We start from the raw sequence: 19,344 nt of genomic DNA, 5'->3' as shown, positions 1-19,344 counted from the left end.
ATTTTCCAAGCAGTCCGTTACTCTTACTGTGCATGAGTCTAATCATCTCTTTAAACAACCCTGTCTGTCTCTTACAAAAACATCTTGTCATACAGGATGTCCTGTGTATATGACCATATATTCACAGCTATATCGACATCCTGTCAATGGCGATGAAGCTCTTGTCAATAGATTAAAGACTTGAGAGAAAAGCCTAAGCAACCCCCCCCACCCCTCCTGAAATGAACAAGCAATACATATACAGTAAATTATGGTTCACCATTGGACATCAAAGCTTTTCCCTCTTTTATGTCCTTCTTGGCCCAGGAGTTTATCCTGCAAGATTCTGAAATGTAATTAATTGTGCACAAGCTTTAAAATTATGATTGTGTAATAACACTCACAACACTGATGACATGTTGCAAAGCATCAAGTTGAGTTGTTTAGTGACTTCCCTTTGCGTTGCACCACACTGCGTTGTTTTGCATTGTCTTATCTAATTTCCCCGCTGATTCTGAACAGTTCAGTAAGGAGCTAGTATCTGTAATCATCGAAACTGCCGTTTTTATCCAATAAGACAGGAGAGCAAACAGTACCTGACGATGACATGATAAAACGCCTCAGTGATGACAGTCATATAGTATATATATATATATATATATATATATATATATATATATATATATATATATATATATAAGCTGCACATCTATCTTTGTATTGATGGCATGTTCAGAAGGAAGGTCAAATGTGTTCATCCTTCCAAAGCTTTATCTTCTTGTGCCAGCTTTGGTTTATGATGCTGTTTATGAAATTCAAATTAATTCCTTTACTCCCTTTCCCCTTAAAAACAAACACATTGAAAATATAATGATACATCTTTGAGCTTCTCTGTCACCTCAATTTCAATTTCTCTGTTGGTAGTTTTTATCGTGCCATAAAGGTCAACGTCTTATGAAATAATTGAACACGTGTGATTGCTTTTAATGCAATAATGTTACCGTGAAATGAAAGAAGTCATAACATCTACAAAATGCAAAAGAGAAATACAAAAATGGCGAGCGGGTTGAGCAGTACTTTCCATCAGACATGGAGCTGTGGCTTAATTTAACTATAAATAATTAACCATCCTCCAGTCAGAGACGCAGACTCGATAATTTTATGCCTTAATTAATCACAGGAGAATGTTCCATTGTTGGTGCATTTAATTGCTGTTGGAACTACTGAAATGAGACAATGTGGAACATTAATTAATATCAGCTATCAGTGGTCAGATTTGCCCTCAGCAACTTTGTAAACAAACCCTGTCCAAAAACAATTTGCTGACATTGCACAATCAAGATTTATGATTCCCCAGCTGCAAACTGGTTTGTTAATTAATCAAAATAGATCCCCAAACATAGGTCTACAAAATGCATATGCAAAGCACCAACTGCTATCGCTTGATCAATGTCAAACATCCATTATTTAAAAATTCCAGAAATGGTTTTGGTTGTCGTTGTCATCCTCTCTCTTACAGGCCCACCGCCCATTTGAGCAACAATCTTTTGATGCAATTTGGCTTCCCTGGCTCTTTATTAAAGCGCTCCAAATTCAAATCTTGATTCTGAAAGGTCAGAGCTGAATATTTTCTCAGGGACAGCTCTTCATAAAGGCAGACGAGCACTAAATGACAAGGTCCCATGCCTCAACGAGGAGATAGAGCCTCTGACACCGTGCAATTAGTCTCAATAGTATGAAACCACTGGGCGTGTAAACAAATTGAATACATTAATCTCTCCGTCTCAAATATCTAAAAGGGACCTTGTTAATTAAACCATCATGGTCAATGAATGTGCAAGGGGTGTAAAATGAATTTTTTTGTGAACTTGCAATTACAGGGATTGAGAAGCTAGCCCATTATAACAGGATCTCATTTGAAACAGGATTTAGCTAGAAGCATTTCATAATTCAGTGTAATCATCATTTGACCTCCAGAAATGATAGGGGGGGGGGGGGGGGTTCTACCTATGGCTTTACTGATAAGGGCCAATTATATGGCACAATATCAATAAGGTCAAATTAAAAGGCCTATAGTAAATTTAGACAAATGAAAAAAAGAATAAAGGCAGTACACCACAACTTTAAATGTAATGAGGGCAGGTAGAGATAAAAAAAAAAAGCCGAGCAGTACCACAGGGCAGCCCTCCACTGATAGGTGGGTGTAGTCTAGATGCGAGTTGACAACTATAGAGTGTTACTGGTGTTCAAATCAATTTCGGGAAGGTGCTCCTGAGCAAGGCACTGCAAGTGCAAAAGGGCTTTACCCTGACTGACCCTTTACTGTAATTTCTGAAAGAATGGATAGAGGCAGTGGCATGTGTCCCAATTCCATACTACACACTCATTGGGTACAGTACTACTGCAGTGTTTCTCTGGAGTACTGCAGGCGGTACGTGAGATTTTTCTTCATGCACAATTCTTAAAATAATTATACTATAATAATGAATGAATTTGGTGATGGGTCCTAAACATTTGGAATGAAGGCTAGCATTTCATTGTTTTTCAGTTACACGGTTGTTGTTAAGCCTAAACAGTTGCAGCGCAAATTTAAAAAAAAATATTTCAAAAAGGGGTACATTATTTTAAAAAGTTTGAGAGTATTTGTCTTGGTATACTGTATTTGCAGTTAGTTTTCAGGGAAATGAAACAATACGTGTGCCTGAATATGTGTGCAATACTGTACTGTTGGAATGACAAAGCTAAATGTTATACCAAGGATTGAATACTTTGTTTTTCAACAGAGCTGTGAGCAACTCTTCAACTATTTCTTCTGTGCATCGTATTAGTATGCATCAACAAGACAGTCAAAAACCATGCATGTGTAGTATGCATAGTGACTGTTTTGTGTATTTAACTTTGTAATTTGTCCAGTGTGAACACACTACATGCTCAACACCTGCTTAGAATTAGTATGTTGTATGCGATTGGGACATAGCTTATGTTTATGTATAAGTGGGACGTAATATGTGAAGAAACAGTCAAGTTCTTGTTCCTTATAAATTCAAACATTTAAAGACAAGAAAACCAGCTAAGAGTGTCTTAATGGCTCAAGCTAATTATTCAGGCCCAAGCAGCAAAAGGCTTCTACAGACAGGCCTCAACACACACACACACACACACACACACACACACACACACACACACACACACACACACACACACACACACACACACACACACACACACACACACACACACAAACACACACACACACACACACACACACACACACACACACTTTCCCAGAGCTCCAAATTAAAGCTGATGGCCATAGAAACCTTGTAATCACTTGTGGTGCCAATTTGCTGCAGAGAGGAAGGAGAGCAGAGGAGCAGATGTGTGCCAGAATACCTTAGGAGGATTTCTTAATAGCTTCATAAATCCATTCAAGCATCACAAGCATACCAACACCACTGTAAGCCACCACATGCCTTTAAGCACCTGCTACAAGTCAGTTGGCCCACATATTTGTTACAGTCACTCTACCAATGCAACTGGCAACCAATTCAAAGTTATTTTGGTTGTTGGTAGGAGGTTTTATTCTGCCTGATGGAAAATGATGGATACTGTGAAAAATAGAGTTTGCGAGACAACAAAGTGATGGAAGTGCTGATGTTACAGTATGTGTTCCTCCTTTCATTTGTGTTTAGTCTTTCTCAGTGTCTTGCCTCCTCAAGGACTTGGCCAGACTGCTCAGCTGGCTGTAGCACACAGCTGTGGCCATGCACACTCTCAGTTAATTACAGGAGCACTTCGGTATGACTGCACAGTCAGCAGGTTCCCTCCACAGTTACTGTGAGAGGTGGGCGAACTGAGCCTCACAGTTCCCCTCATTATCTGCTCAGAGCTCACTTGTGCTGGTATGTACCACCCCCTGTCAGTGGAGTCAAGTACTGATTACTGGGCCCATCCACAAAGTTAAACATTTTATTTAGATTATTTATACCCAGCAAAGAAATACGAGATCAAGCACAGAAAGTATTTTTGGCAACAATACATTTCAATAAATTACAGTGACATTGAAAGTTTACAGTTAGTATCTTCGGCATGTTTCTCCCGCTCGTCTTCACTGCAGGGATCAGTGCTCAAAACATTTCCTGTAAAAGTAAAACTACTCTTAGATATAGAGTAATGGTTTCATGGTGAGGTAGGCGAGTTTGTCATTTTGTATCATGCTTGTATGCTTTTGTATAGGCGAGCAAGTGCATACCTGCTCCAGATCCTTCTTCTCATTAATGTTAAAGGCAAGTTCCTGTCTTGCTCTCTCTGCCTGCAGCCAACAAAGTGAATGTACATATTTAAAGTCAAACAGGCATGAAAGCAAACAAAAACAAAAAAAATTATGTCGGTAGTAGAATACATATGGATGTTAGAGGCAAGCTTTAGCTAAAATAACTCTAAAGTGGTCTTTAAAGTTATCACATACTCAAGGGTTACATTAATGTTTACAATTTGTAGTGATCTTGTGAAATAGTGTTATTTTGTGTCTCTGGTGCTTCCACACGCATACAAACTTGGAAAAAAAAACATCCATGCAATTTTGAGTGAGATAAGGGTTTCTGAATGTATCCTGCCTTCAGTCTCCGGGTGAGCTCGTCAAAATCAGCAGGGCCGTTTACGTCATTGGCCGAAACATTTGGTGTGTGCTAACCACCTTAGCTAATACCACATCAGCTAGCTGAATTAAAAAACTAGACTTTTGAAGGCATCGTGATGAACCAAAACTGGGTGTAATACACAATGAAAATGTTCAAATAGACCAAACATATAGGTACTTAGGCACAGTGTTTGACTCACAACTGAAATTCAGTGAGAACACCGATAGTATCATTAAGCGAGCAAACCAAAGAATATACCTACGGAGGAAGCTTAACTCTTTTGGGGTCTGTAAAAGAATTTTATGCACATTTTATCAAGCTTTCATTGAGAGCCTATTAACATTTTCTTTTATATGTTGGTTTAATGGACTAACCGTAAAAGACAAAAAGAGCTTGAACAACATTGTTATGGTATGCTCAAAAATTACTGGTACCCAGTTAAAAGATCTCTGTTCTCTCTGGAACACACGAGTTGTCCAGAAAGCAGGCAGAATACTGTGCCAACCAGATCATGTACTCAGTAATGGATTTGTTATCATGCAGTCAGGTCAGCGGTACTATGTGCCAATACGGAAAACTAACCGCTATGCCAACTCATTCATTCCCTCTGCTATAAGACTGTTAAATGAACAGCATACAAGACTGTTAAATGAAAACAGATAACTATAACAAAACTTTTTCTTGCACTCCGTTGCTCTGTTCCGTCACTGGCAGGTGTGTGTGAGTGTGAGTGTGTGTGTGTGTGTGTGTGTGTGTGTGTGTGTGTGTGTGTGTGTGTGTGTGTGTGTGTGTGTGGGTGGGTGGGTTGGTGGGTGTGTGTGTGTGTAATGATTGGGTCATGTGTAAATGTGTGGATGTTACGGAAGAGAGAAGCTTCTGTATACAGGGGGATGTATGCCTGCTGCAGTACTATTTATTTATTGTCTATTGTTTGTTGTTTATTTTTTAATTTATTATTTTATAACATTACATTATATAGATTGCGTGCTAATGCACTTTTTAATGCACTTTTTAAGTTAGTTTAACCTTTAATGGATGGGTTGGCTGTAAAACTGAATTGCCCCTTCGGGGATTAATAAAGTTATCTGAATCTGAATCTGAATCTGTTTTTCCAACTTCGGTCAGTACAAGGCAGGATTAGCCGGGAGACTTCTTCTAAACGAGGGCGCACTTCCAACTTTGCGTGGAATACCTGAAGACGAGGGACATGTAAGTAGTTCTATAGTGCTCTAGCAGTGTTTTGCCATTGAGAACGAGGTGGCTAACTGCTAGCAGCGCTAGCTTCTAGCTAGTAGTCCTTTCCTAGCTACTGCGCATGTGCGACTCCCAACAAAGATGCGATAGAAGTGTGATGTCTCACTCTGTAGCTAAAACAGAGAGCTCAACACACAGGGTGAAAAGAGGAGCTGCAGCAATGTGCAGTACAACAAATATATGGTGTTTTTTTGAATATTAAACCATATAAACCTATTCTGATATAACCTCTAAATACAATTATGAATCTGAAGATGGGCACTTTAAGTCCTTCTGAGCATCAGGGGTTTTGACAGTTGAGACTGGCAGCACATAAATAACCTCCCTTAATGAATCGTGAATCAATTGCAACATTGTTATCCATATTAATTATTTGAAGCTCATCCTGTCTTTTATTTCTTTTAAAAATATGTTTTCTTATTCTTACCTACATTGTACAGGTTTTATACACCAACTGGTTTTGTCAATTGAAAAACCTGATGTTTTTATGACTGTTCTGGTTTATTTTGCTGTTTCGTGAAGCACTTTGTAACATGGATTTTGAAAAGTGCTCTATAAATAAAGATTATTATTATTAATAATAAAGTGTAGTGTATGTCCTGTCAGATGCTTCAAAAGTTGCCTATGCCTACCAGGCGGTAAAGCGAAGACAAAATCAGGCACGCAGCTACAATATGCAGCGTGACCTTGGTGTAACTTACAACTTTGTTTGCTGTGGCACTTAATGTGTCACAAAAACCTGTGTGATATTACTGTTTACCCTTGTTGAACCAGATAAGGTGACAAAAGCTGTGCTGAAAGAGGAATTTGGTACTTAGAAAATAAATCTCTCCTTATACCACTAACCTTAGAACCTTTGAACAGCAGGTGTTTGTATGTGATGTTATGAAAAGGATTTGTATGATAAGGTTATTTTGTACAGTGGGGGGGCCTACCTTTGGGGAGACTCGCCTCTCTTCAGTGGTCTGCTGAGCAAACACAATGGCATCGTGGACAGAAAGGAAGAGATTACTGCGGGCAATATTGCCATCATCAAAAGCTCCTCCATTCTCCAGTTCTTCATACACCGGGGCTGCAGGCCACAAGACAAAAAACATCACACAAGGACTTTCATGTGCTATTTAAAGTGAAATAAAATGGCTACACTATTGGCCAAAAAAAAGTGCCATGCTTAAAGTGGAAAGAGGGTCTTTTCATAAAACTGGGCTTGCTATGCACTAGAATGAAAATCAGCAAAGTATCCCTTTAAAGGTTATCAATCCCAACAAATTACTGTGGATCACCATTATATCTTTATCTCGCAAGGAAATGGAAAGCCCATGTGCCCTATGACGAGTGTTTAGACATTTAATCTCTGACTTACAATTGTACTCTCATTCTACCAGTGTCCTTCACAGACCTTATGGACTTAAAGTTGAAGGAATAACTAGGTCTCTGTATTCATGCACTGTTCATTATAGCCAACAAGTGTGAAATGCACTTAAGTCATTTAAGATCTTACCTTGAACATTAGCCAGGTACAGCTTAATGCCCAGCATTGTGTAGCTTGAGTTCATCTGTATGGGAAATAAAGGACACAAGACATGGACATGTTGGAATAACTCTGATTGAATACTTCCATACTTAAAGCAACACTAGAGAACTTTTCCCGCTTTGGTCCCCCTACAGGTTGGAAGCGGAATTGTCCAGTTCATTCAAACTACAGATCCGCTACCCGATCTGGCAAACTTGCATAATGTAATGTAATGGACAATTCCGCTTCCAACCTGTAGGGGGACCGAAGCGGGAAAAGTTCTCTAGTGTTGCTTTAAACATTCTCATGAAAAGGTTCAGTAAGGAACGCCAGGGTTATTCTCACAGTTCAGTTTGTCAGCAGGATTACAAAAAAAACTACTGGCCTGATTTGTATGAAACTTGGTGGATAGGTGTTAGCCTGGTCCTACCAGACTCTGGCAAATTTAATTTGTACAGAGAGTCTGGCCACTCTCCATTGACAAGTGTTAACTTCCCTGAAGGCGGGTACTCTGTTGAAGTTTAAAACTATTGGATCTGCCCAGAGCCACTCTGGATCTGCCATAACCAATCGCTAACGTTTGGTTGTGAGGTATGTCATGCGCATGTGCAACAAGAGGGGAGACCGACAACTATCGGCTTATATTTACCAGCTGCATTAGCATCGCTAGCGTTAGCCTTAGCCAACTCCTTCACCACTAACGGAGCGAGCTGGAAAATCTAACTTTTCCCGAACCCCGTGGGGAGGAGGGCCACAACATCATGGCCACCAACAAAACTCAGCAAAGATTGTTCTTGCTTGGGCTTTAACTTCTGGATATTCGGCAGCGTTGCCACAACGGACCGAATGGCTTCGCTCGCATCTTTCTAGCGCACGTCCTAACGTCATCGTTCTCAGCCACTCCCTCTGTTCGCTGATTGGACCGCCAAATATTTGGCCGGAGAAAACCCAAGAATATACCGCGAACCCAGACGAAGTACTGAAGGAAAATGAAAATTGAGTGGAACTACGTAGGAGGGCAGAGCCAGGCTAGATGGGTGTTGCATGGGCCAATACATTTAAAAGCGGATCCAAATCACAGGGTGGATACACAAACACTTTTGTTAACATTGCGAGATAAAGTGCGGCCTTGGCGGAGTTCTGCGCTCTCCGAGTGCCCTTCTAGTTAATGTTGTTGTTGTTACTATTATCATTTAATTAAATAGAAACCTTTTCTGTGATCTAAAAGAGCCTTTTCATGCAAGAACCTCAAAGGTTCTTTTGGATGAACCCTGAAAAATTGCTTCTTAATAAAGCTTTTAGGGGTGCCATACTATATACTGAATGCACCAAAAAAGTGAACATAAGAAGGTTTAATATAGAATTATTCGTTTTAAGAGTGAATCTATTATTGCAAACAAGCTTATACCTTTATCAATACTTTGATGCCCATTAGGTCTATGAAGCAGACCCCTGCCAAGTCGAGGATGAGGGTGTGGAAGGGCATGGGCTGGGACACCAGTGTGGGGCTGGGTGGCTCTTGGTCAGGCGCCTGCTCGCCCAGCTCAATGTCACTAGAGTGGAAGTTGACATAGCTGGTGGGAGGTTCAGGTTTGCTGGCACTGCCATCGTTCATCTCAAAGTCTATTTGCAGTTCAAGCTGAGATATGGTCTAGATTCAGAGGAAATACATAAGAGCCAGGTGCACAGAAAAGGTCACAGGTTGTATTTTCAGAAAATCTTTGTAAAGTTTAACCTAATGGGAAATACTGACAATAGAATCATGACCCATAAAAAGCTTTGTGTTTCTGGCTGGTAGCTTCTAGGTCAAAAATCCCCACCTTCATGTTCGCCAAAGAGCTGGGTTTCCTCTTTCTTGTCTCATTCTCCTTCTTCTCTTCTTTCGTTTTTTGTTTCTGTTCTTTCTCTAAGAACTTCCGTCTGGCCAGGATAAGTTTACCAGGGTCCAGCCCAGTCTAGACACAAACATGCCTAAGTAAACACCAATATGCCACATCATTCTGATCTTGAATGATAGCAAAATAGGTCATTTTTTCACTGTACCTTTTTGATGACTCTCTGGCGAAATATTTCAGCATTTGCAAAATAGAGTGGTGAGCAATAGTTCACTATTTTCACACCAGTTATTGACACGACCTGTGGAGTTGTGACGAACAAATGAGATGCAATTCCTCTTACATTACGTGTAAAACTAAAATACACACAAATACGTCATACCTTACTGTACACCTTTGGATTTTTGTAGATATCTGTATCCATAATTTGAACCATTGCTGAACCATTGCGACTATGAGGAACACATTATTAAAATGAGCAACATATTAAGAAACATTTACACTTTGTTGCATTTTCTTAATTTTGGTTAAAAAATATAGAGCGTTTACTCACAACTGTGTCTTGAATATCACTACCAGGATGGAAAAGCCCACTCCGATAGCAACTCCATAAGGCAAGCTGAGAAAGAATGTGGCCAAGAATGACACAACCCACACACACTGGAAGAGAAAGAACAATAGAATAAGATAAAATATAGAGAGAAAAAAACATACATCACATTGTGCTGCAATGTTGCAGACAAGGCTTTGACTTACACAGTCCAATTTGCTCTTCTTCCATAAGTAATAGGGATCAGAGAGCTGTAGGAGCGTGTTCTTCAGGTTGACTGCAATCAAGGCTCCAAGCACTGACTGGGGAAACCAAGATTACATAGGTCACTGATCATGCCTAGATGTTTCTCATACCGCTACTTCAACTTTTTGTCTACTTTTTCAAGTATCAGTCCTTTGTCCACCTACTTTTGGAAGTGGTTTCAGGAAGGCTCCCAATGCCAGCATGGTAACCATAACAACCAGCATCACACATAGACTGGCAAACTATTAGAGGGCAGCAACAGAGGTGCAGTAATTAGTTGTACATACTACATATTTTTTTTATGAAATTGCACTTAAAGGCAGGGTTGGTCACTATTTCCAATATCCCATTTTTTATATATTGTTTTGAAATGGTCTTTACACCCCGACAGCTAAAAATAACTTATGGGATCTGAAAAAGGAGCGAAAAAAATCTGTCATCTGCAGCTGCTGTGATCCTGTAACAACGCTCACCAACCACTGCCTCGCGGTCCGCTTGGAAATAACCAATGAAATGCCTCTCTGCTACGCTGCGCGTACTCTACCCCTCCCGTGTACGAGCCTAAGCTCACTGCGCGTCGTAGCCGCATTACTAACAGTAGTCATGTTGGTTTTAAACATTCGTTATGATAGCATTAGGTGTTTGTTAAAATTGCGATCCTTTTTCCGTTCTGCTCTGAAGCAGCAACGTGTGTGGACGGAGCCATGAGGGCAGGGGTTAGACGGAGCCCCGAGGAGATACTACTTTGAGATCTTGCTAGCTTTTCAACATTACCAACCCTGCCTTTGATGAATAACCCACACACTACTTGAGCTCAATTACAGTTACAGTACGTGGGAGCGGTGACGCAGCACTCACCTGTGATGTTCCACCAGCATTGTCTACCGCCAGGGTTACCGACAGGGCACAGCAGATCACATGGATCTTAAAGAAGGACCCGAGGAAATTGCTGCAGCCAAGAGCCAACATTTCCTGCGCAAGAACATGCATGTTGTATTTACTAAATTGAATGAAATGCACATTTTGAACTAGTAAAAGATATGCTGTTACCTGGTTGGGATCCACGTCGTAGCCATGCTTGGCAGCCAGTGTCCTGCCCATTGCCAGGTTAATGACATACCCCACGATTGCCAGGGAGAAAGCTGTGCTCAACATGTCTTCCCACTGATTCACTGTTGGCAGGATGGGGGCTGGGAATCTGGAAAAGAGTGAAAGAAGTAAATCTAAATTGCATGAGTAATTTGAATTAATGAAACTACCATTGATTAAAAGTATTAGGGCTGCACGATATGAGGAAAATATGCAATAACGGTGAGAATCACAATAATGTTATTACTTATAATAAATGGTAAATAAACAGATATTAAAGTGTACTCAGTTAGGCTGCTTTCAGTATTCTGCTAAAATACAACAAATTGCTTGTTGAATCTAAAACAAATGAAAGGACATATTTTCAACATTCTTTTATTGAACAAATTGAATATTGAATTGTATTTTAAAAGGCAGCACTAAAAAAAAGAATGACAGTTACATTATAAAGTGCAGTTTTCTACTGATATTTTCTTTCAACTAAAACAAACAAAATCTGTTGTGTGGTTTTTGCGATATGTCGCAGCCTTTTGCGATGTGTTTATTGTGCCAGTTGATATCACGATAATGATTTTTTTTTTTTTTTTTAAAAACGATATATTTTGCAGCCCTACAAGGTATGGTGATGTATGCTTTACCCCAAAGGTATTTCTCCCACTATGTCCATGTGGTAGATCTCAGGAAGATGCAGAGGGCCTGAGATGGCTGTCGCCACCACCACCTGTGGAGAATAGGAATCAATCCTCACTTTAGTCCTGATATTGTATATAATTATGTCACAAATCTACTAAAGAGATCTGTGCAACAGCTTCATGAAATTAAACAAAAATTAAAATAGGCACTTTTGTGTCCTCGGGGAAATGACAACTATAAACTACTTACAATTATGATCTCCATAGGAATGGGAAAGGGCAGCTTGTGGCGGTAGCGTGCACTCAGCTCCTTCACTACAATCAGAACTATGCTGCTGACCAGAGCAAATACCAACGACGCTATGTTGGTATCAGGAAGGCTACGTATAATATCTACGAGAGTCTGTGACAGAAAATGTAAATTACATCTTTTAATGACAAATCATACTACCAAAGTATTTTGATGTTCTTTGACAACTATATGGGGAATCACTTACATATATAACGGCCAGCGGACCACTATAAGGTGGCATTTGGATGCCAAAGATGTACTTGAGCACTGAGATGAGGATCTGCAGTCCTGCAGCAGTCATGAAGCCCCTGACGAAGGATTCCGACAGATAGATGGCTACAAACCCAAACTGCATGAAACCAAGGCCAATCTGCACACACATAAGTAGTTCTCAATGTGTCACGTCTACATTAAACTATACCTCACGTCTTTCAAACTTCACTAAGCTTTAACTGACTTTGATTTTAGACGAGTACCTGTATAATTGCAGTGAGACAGGCCAGGGTTCCAGATATTCCCAGACGAACCTCATTCATCTGGTCTGTGTCCACTATTGTAGAATTAAGTGTGGCATTGAAATGACTGAAGTCTGACTCTGGCGCCAGCCTAAGACATACGATTCCCACCATAATGCTGAGGACAGCAAACGTACCTAGACAAAAAAAGCAGTGTGTCACATTTATTTTCTTTGCCATACTACAAACTGGGCAGTCAGGCCGAGCGCAGCTGATCTGCACTGCGCAGCTCCGGCAACTTATCACTGTCATCATATGAAACCGCTGTAGATAAATCAATCTAATTTACCTGGGACCATCTGGTGAGCAGTGCCCATGAAGAAATACGGGATGAGAGGGAAGAAAGAGGAATAGAGACCATTGACAGGAGGGAGGCTTGCCAGGAGGGCAAATGCCATGCCTGGAAAGAACAGGAACCTTTTTTATAACTGTCACGTAAATCAACAAGAAAAATCCAAACACAATGTTATGTACTGGAGCCAACGTCACTGCAACTAGCTTCAGTCAGTGGGTATTAGACAGAGGCATCAGAGAGAGTATTGACTGACCCTGGGGAACCTGAATGGTGCTGGCGCTGACCCCGCTGATGACATCACACAGCAGGTTGTCTTTCACTTTGTACTTGGGCAGCCAGCTCAGTACAGGCAGATGTCGGAATAACAAGCCCTTGAGTCTCAGCACAGAGCATCTGACAGAAACAAACAAGGGAAACTCTTTGAAGAGCTCGGATTCTCTGGTTGCAGCGCAACTAAACTTTATAGCTACAGGGCTCTCCACTGTTTGAGCACAAAGCTTGTCAAAGGTAGAGTTTGCGTGATGGGAAGACTTGTAGTTCATGTTGACTGTGCGGCGAGATTGCAATTCTGTACCTGAAGAGTTTCTTCACTTTCTCTCCAACGGGGAATTGTCGACTCTTCTTGTCAAACTCTCTGTCAAAGTCTGGGAGGTTATATGCCGGCCTGTCAATCACATAACGTGGGCGGTCCTGGTTCATGGCTATAGCATATTGAGACACATTAAGACCATAGAAAGATCTCTCCAATACTATGTCCTCATGGTGCAATTTAAGGAATTATATTTTTTAAAGGTAGCATCAATACCATTATACTTCAACAGCACATGCTTGGAACAAGTTTACACAGTTGATTTTTTACACGTAAAACATTAAGTTTCAGGATGATATTTATACAGCTGTGGACACAAGGGGATCTTTAGGATTGTACTTCTGTTGTTTTACATTTAGGTGGCACATTTCAAGTGCAAGGCCTTCATCTCACCTTGAAGGGTGTAGGATCAGCCAACAGGTGGGTGGACTGCTAAAATATTTGCTCAAGACCAGGTAAATAATAGCACACGCACAAGATCACTCTATGCGTCTTAAAGTTTGGACGCTGTAGAAACAATTCTACCAAATTACATGTTCTATAAGAAAATCAACAATAAAAAAAAAATCTGCACATAAAAACATGGCCATTTTGCTATTTGGAGTAAACAAATGGTCAAAAACTGGCAACTAACTTCTAACAAAAAAGCATATTTAACTTTAGGCAAAAAGTGCTTGGAACATTGTAAAAATTGTTTAGGCAGGAGGGTTAAAGCTCAAGAAGAAATAACGGAATATAAAAGACAGAGCTGCATATTAGCTTAATTACATTTAGTCAACAATGTGCATTTAGTAAAAGTTTGTGTTCTGTTTAATCTCTGCCATTGTCTTTCTTAGAGATGTGTCCTCTTCGAATGAGGGCACCAATTAATTCATCAAAAATGACAGCAGCAAGTAATGAGCTGAGCCCTAGAATTTAACACGTTGATTTCAATGTCGGTAGGTTTACAATATGATTTGTTGAAGTAGAAGTATGAAAAGACAGCGCTGTACCTTATTGTTGAAGTGCAACGTCTGCAGGCATGTGGCTCAGATGTATGTGTGTATTGCCCACTTGTTTGTTTCCTTATCAAGCGATGCTAAAGACCCTCTACACCTTGTGGGTGGAGCTTAGAAACTAAAACGCTTTATCACACAGGTGTCAAACTCAAGGCCCGCGGGCCAAATCCAGCCCCTCGCAGATTTCTACTTCACTTCTTCTACCTCTCTTTTTTTCTATGATGGATAAGGAACTTTTTTTAGGACTTTGTGTCGACCAAACCCTAAGAGAGGAATATATGAGACACAGTCTCAGTCAAAGACTATTTGACTTTTGCGTTTAAATAAAATAAACTAAACATGTCTGTCTCTGGATGTGATTCTCATTTTCCAGTGTGCTTTAGCACATACAGCCTTAAATGGTTGTTAGGGTGCTGCTGTATCTGTGTAGTATAGAGGCAAGGAGACATGATGCAATTACCAATGAATGCAACTTTAATGGGTTCAGTTTCTATTTACATGTAGCATCCTCACATTCATAATCTCTCAACAACAAAAATACATTTAAACATGTTTTTGTGGTAGCAAGCAGACATGAGCAACAGCTGGGACTTAACCACTTACACAGCCTAGTTTAACTTGACTTACACAAATCATACTAACAGTAAAATAAATGATACATATAGTGTCTTTCAACATTTAAAAAAGCGTGAGACAGAGACGGCCATGTGTAAAACATGATTATTCCATTGTATTAGGATTTGAGTGTAAAACACTAGCATCAATATGAAAGATTAAAGTGCAATCATTTTTCAAATTCATTTGCGTTTTCTCTTAAAAGGAATGTCATAATTTTCCAGTGGACTCTTGACTGAAAAATGCAAGTCTCCCCCTGGTGGAAATAAACATGAAAAGCACAAATTCCACAGGAATGCCCTTTCTTCAATTCTACTAATAGAAAAGCGGGGTATGAAGGGAGAAAGTAAGTACATTAACTACCATATCTAGAAAGCTTTGAATGAGAATTCAAATATTCATATTGGTGAATGGATTTTAAAAAAAAAATGGTTTCCCAAACTGCTTCATTGACGGATGAAAGGGAGCTAAGAGACTGACTTTGTATAGACAATAGTGACGAGAGTATTCTGTGGTTTAAGACTGCAACTCTGAAAAAGCTCATTTGGGTACAAACATTCAAGCACTCTAACAAACACCGTCAACCAATTAGCAGAGTGGCTTCAGGTAGGAGGTTTTAGTTTTGGTTTGAGGATTTCGACTTTTGGGAGTATTTTCACTTTCACTTTAACAACGTATTTGATTTAAAGCCTGTTATGGTGGGGAATTCCTTGTATGTGTTAGCTGCTGTTTTAAGATTAAACAATCTCGATAAACAGCCTCAAGCAATCAATTCACAATCAGTTCCAGTCTTCAGAGGTTTAGACTTATGGCTAATTACAGGAATATAGTATCTGGGTCATTACAAGTAGGAGAACAGGTAACAATACAAATACAGAGCTTAAGCAAGTGCAACTCCATATAGTTAAGAGTCACATGACTTTTTTTAAATCTAGCCTGGACTGCTTTTCCTCCTCTTTGTTACAAAAGCTCTTTGACCAGCTCCTGCTGGCAGCTTAAAACTCCTCAAAGTCCATTGCAGACTATAAAATCAGTACTGACTAGAAATCGCTGAGGATGCTGATGTCTGCAAACTCCTGGCGATATCTGTAGGAGTATAAGGCCAGGAGAAAGGACCATTTCAGAGTCAGGAAGCTCCACACACAGGAGAGATAGAGGCTCCTCGGGTCAGTAGGAGCTGTGGGACAGAAAACGCAGAAAGGTGAAAACTTTGCATCAGGAAATCAATCTAATAAACAATAAGCATGAGTCCTAATAATTTCTTCTAATTCTCTAGTATACCGATTACTCATTATGAACTAGGAAAATTAGAGAGAGGATTACCTTGCTTCTGTGTGATGGCGAAAGTTAGGAAGGTAATGAAAGCGGTCACTGCAAAAACTGAGAAGAGCACACCAACAGCGATGAAGAACTTGAGGCCTTTGAGCCAGGTGCGCCAGAAATCCTGCAGGTACATGATGTGTGTGACAAGACACCAGAGCGCCAAAACTCCTGTTGAAACAAACAAACACACACACACTTTCATAAACTATCAAAAATAGAAATTATACATTTGGAGACAAAATGACATGATAAAGTGAGTGGTGTGATTAACAGCAGCAGAGTCAACGGGTCTATGAAAACAGTTTAGACTAGACTAATATATGGTTAAGTAATTAAAAGTTAGTATTAAAAACATTTTTTTAAATCTAAGAGATCTGTATAAAGATTGTTTATCTTATGTGGGTTTTTTTTAGTGACATTCACTAAAACTAGTATCGGCAGAGTTAGAGCTTATAGTGATGCTGGGGAAGCGGATAAGCTACAAATCTGGTCATTTGCACAAATGTGACCTACATTAGAGTATTTAGCCAGCTAAAACAGAACGAAAATGAATTCAAACCAACACTGACAGCAAATAATATGTTAGGAACCTTAGTGGCAACAAGAGTGAGACTATATAAATAAAAGAAAACAAAATACAACAAACACCTTGTTATGATTATGGTATGGTGTGATGTTTGACTGCGCAGGCCTTGTATAAGTATTAGGCAGCCTGATCCAATATCCAATATCACGTAAACAAGACGCTCCCATTAACAGTTAACGATATAACTTGAACTTTGTGATAGCTAAAGTGTGTAAACATACCTGACAGGCCTCCCATGGCCGCCGTCCATGGCTGTTTGTATGCTATATTCCAGACGAGGAAAGCCGAAAGTCCAACCATGGTGCCAAAGGTAGCATATGCTATGCTAATGTAAATTCTGCTGACTCCCATTGTAAAATACAATTACTGCCTCCCAAATGTTTGTAACAGGCGTTAAGTATGGCGTATGTTTATTAAGCTACATCAACAAACTTACCGCCTCATTATGTAATATCAGTGATACAAACGAAAGGAAAACGACAACATCAAAGTCCCCTGGACTAATAGACTAACGTTAGGGAAAACGACGCTTATCACTGTTGGCAAGACTAGCTAGCTTTAGAAAAAGCTAAGTAATAGCCTGTTCGCGTACCTGATACAACCCACAAACTCCGATGACATAATTTAGATTTCAAGCTAACAGGCAGCAGCTAAACAGCAACCAAGTGTTTATCTGATGTACACCGCAAAGATGGCAGATGGTTATGCTCCAGAAAACACCCCCACCGTGGATCCCCGTCTTCAGCCGATGCCGAAACACATCCGTCTTCGGTTACATACTTCACTGTTATAAAACACTTGAAATACAACATAGTTGATGTTGCTGTGTTTAAAAAACGAATATGTTCCGAGTGTGTTTTCAACAATTTGCCGCAAAGTCATCTATCACTTATACATACAAATATCTTTGCACTGAGGAAACCCCCAACTCGCCAACACACCGCCCCTAGTGGAGCAAAGAGAAACGGCAACTTAAAACTTCTGGTGCCAAATCGGTTATGATAATTTGGTATTCAGTACATTGGGTATTCATTTTTGGTTACATGGAGGCCATTGACAGCTCACTGTGAAGGCATTTGTTATTCAAAAATATAACAATCTATAAGATGTTGCATAAGTTCATACAGTCAGGCAAAGAAATAAAAGCATTGTGTTAATACCAACTGTCAGCTGGAAAGACTATAGTTCACAAACAGGGGTGGAAGAAAATCCTTCACTTAAGAAAAAGTAGCAAAAACAGACTCAATACTCATTTGCAAGTAAAAGTCCTGTATTAAATGTCACTAAATGTGGAAATGTATTTAAAGTATCAAAGTAAAAATACTCAATGCTGAGAAAATGGTTAGTTTTACTATTGAATTATTGTTTCTGGTGAATTCATGTGTAAAAACTCATGCATTGCCAGACCTTACTGCACAGCGCTGTGGAGAAAGGTCTGGCAATTAAACCTGTTTGAGTCTTGATTCACTTGGATCTTTAACCCGAGTCTTTAAATTGACTCACAATCGCGAGTTGTTGACAACAGTTAACGATGACTTGTGAGTTCTCGCGGGAGACAGTCAATCCCGCGAATCAGCCGGCTACGTTGTCATGAGTGGATCTGTAACAGTCGAGCGAGTGAAGTCTCTCCTCGAGCTCAGGGTAAATCAAATCCACAACAAAAGCCATTCTTTCACTTGTGAAATAACATACAATGTTCTGCACGTAGCCTAGCTAGGCATACAGTAGGTTTGGTGTATAAATGTAATATGTTAAAATGCAATTAGGTCGAGCAGACAGTCCGAAACATTGCCAGCTCGCAGACAACTCACGAGTCCTCAATGACTCGTGAGTTGTCGATGACTCGTGAGTTCTCGCGGGAGTCAGTCTAGGCCTACTGTAGGTGTATAAATGTAATATGTTAAAATGCAATTAGGTCGAGCAGACAGTCGATTTAAAAAAAAAAAAAAATAATAATGTATTCACTACGGGCATTTCTTCCTGTTTCTATGTCTACACTGAAAGCCTATATATTGCTTAGGTTACACTAAGTTAAGACAATAAATAAACAGTCAGGCTCAAAATGCTTTCTTTCCCATGACTAAATGGTTCTCCTGTGAGCTGATTTGAACTTTTACTTACTGTTGGGAAGTCTAACATATTTTACATACTAAACATTTGATGAACTTGTTGTTTTATAAGTTCATCATTATGTTTTATACGTAAAATCTGTGTCTGCAAAGTACTAACTAAAGCTGTCAGATAAATGTAGTGGAGTAAAGAGTACAATATTTTCTTCTGAATTGTATTAATTAGCATAAAATGGAAATAAGTAATTTACAATTACATCAAATTAGTACCCAAGTACAGTACTTACAGTTTTTCTCAATTGCTAAAACACTAAAACCCATTGG

The 19,344-nt window shown here is 39.7% G+C and overlaps 2 protein-coding genes across 2 annotated transcripts; both read right to left on the bottom strand.

Annotated features, from left to right (window-relative positions):
* Positions 1 to 3,940: 3,940 nt before the first annotated feature.
* LOC116043703 (solute carrier family 26 member 9) lies at positions 3,941 to 14,552 on the bottom strand. Its single transcript, XM_031290570.2, has 20 exons — positions 13,415 to 14,552; positions 13,094 to 13,233; positions 12,835 to 12,945; positions 12,507 to 12,682; positions 12,236 to 12,400; positions 11,989 to 12,141; positions 11,745 to 11,827; positions 11,068 to 11,215; positions 10,876 to 10,989; positions 10,182 to 10,259; positions 9,978 to 10,073; positions 9,775 to 9,881; positions 9,604 to 9,673; positions 9,430 to 9,522; positions 9,207 to 9,341; positions 8,795 to 9,037; positions 7,375 to 7,429; positions 6,809 to 6,945; positions 4,232 to 4,291; positions 3,941 to 4,118 (listed from the first exon to the last, which is right to left on the bottom strand). The coding sequence occupies exons 1-20, from the start codon at positions 13,537 to 13,539 to the stop codon at positions 4,107 to 4,109; spliced, it is 2,301 nt and encodes a 766-aa protein (XP_031146430.1). The 5' UTR covers positions 13,540 to 14,552; the 3' UTR covers positions 3,941 to 4,106.
* A 329-nt stretch (positions 14,553 to 14,881) lies between these two features.
* Positions 14,882 to 17,842, bottom strand: slc48a1a (solute carrier family 48 member 1a). The gene is made up of 3 exons (XM_031290644.2): positions 17,173 to 17,842; positions 16,366 to 16,533; positions 14,882 to 16,219 (listed from the first exon to the last, which is right to left on the bottom strand). Exons 1-3 carry the CDS (start codon positions 17,300 to 17,302, stop codon positions 16,083 to 16,085), a joined length of 435 nt encoding a protein of 144 aa, XP_031146504.1. The 5' UTR covers positions 17,303 to 17,842; the 3' UTR covers positions 14,882 to 16,082.
* Between the last annotated feature and the right edge of the window lie 1,502 nt (positions 17,843 to 19,344).

This window comes from Sander lucioperca, chromosome 12, assembly GCF_008315115.2.
Source record: "Sander lucioperca isolate FBNREF2018 chromosome 12, SLUC_FBN_1.2, whole genome shotgun sequence".
Taxonomy (NCBI): domain Eukaryota; kingdom Metazoa; phylum Chordata; class Actinopteri; order Perciformes; family Percidae; genus Sander; species Sander lucioperca.
This window is presented reverse-complemented; position numbering and strand designations above follow the sequence as displayed.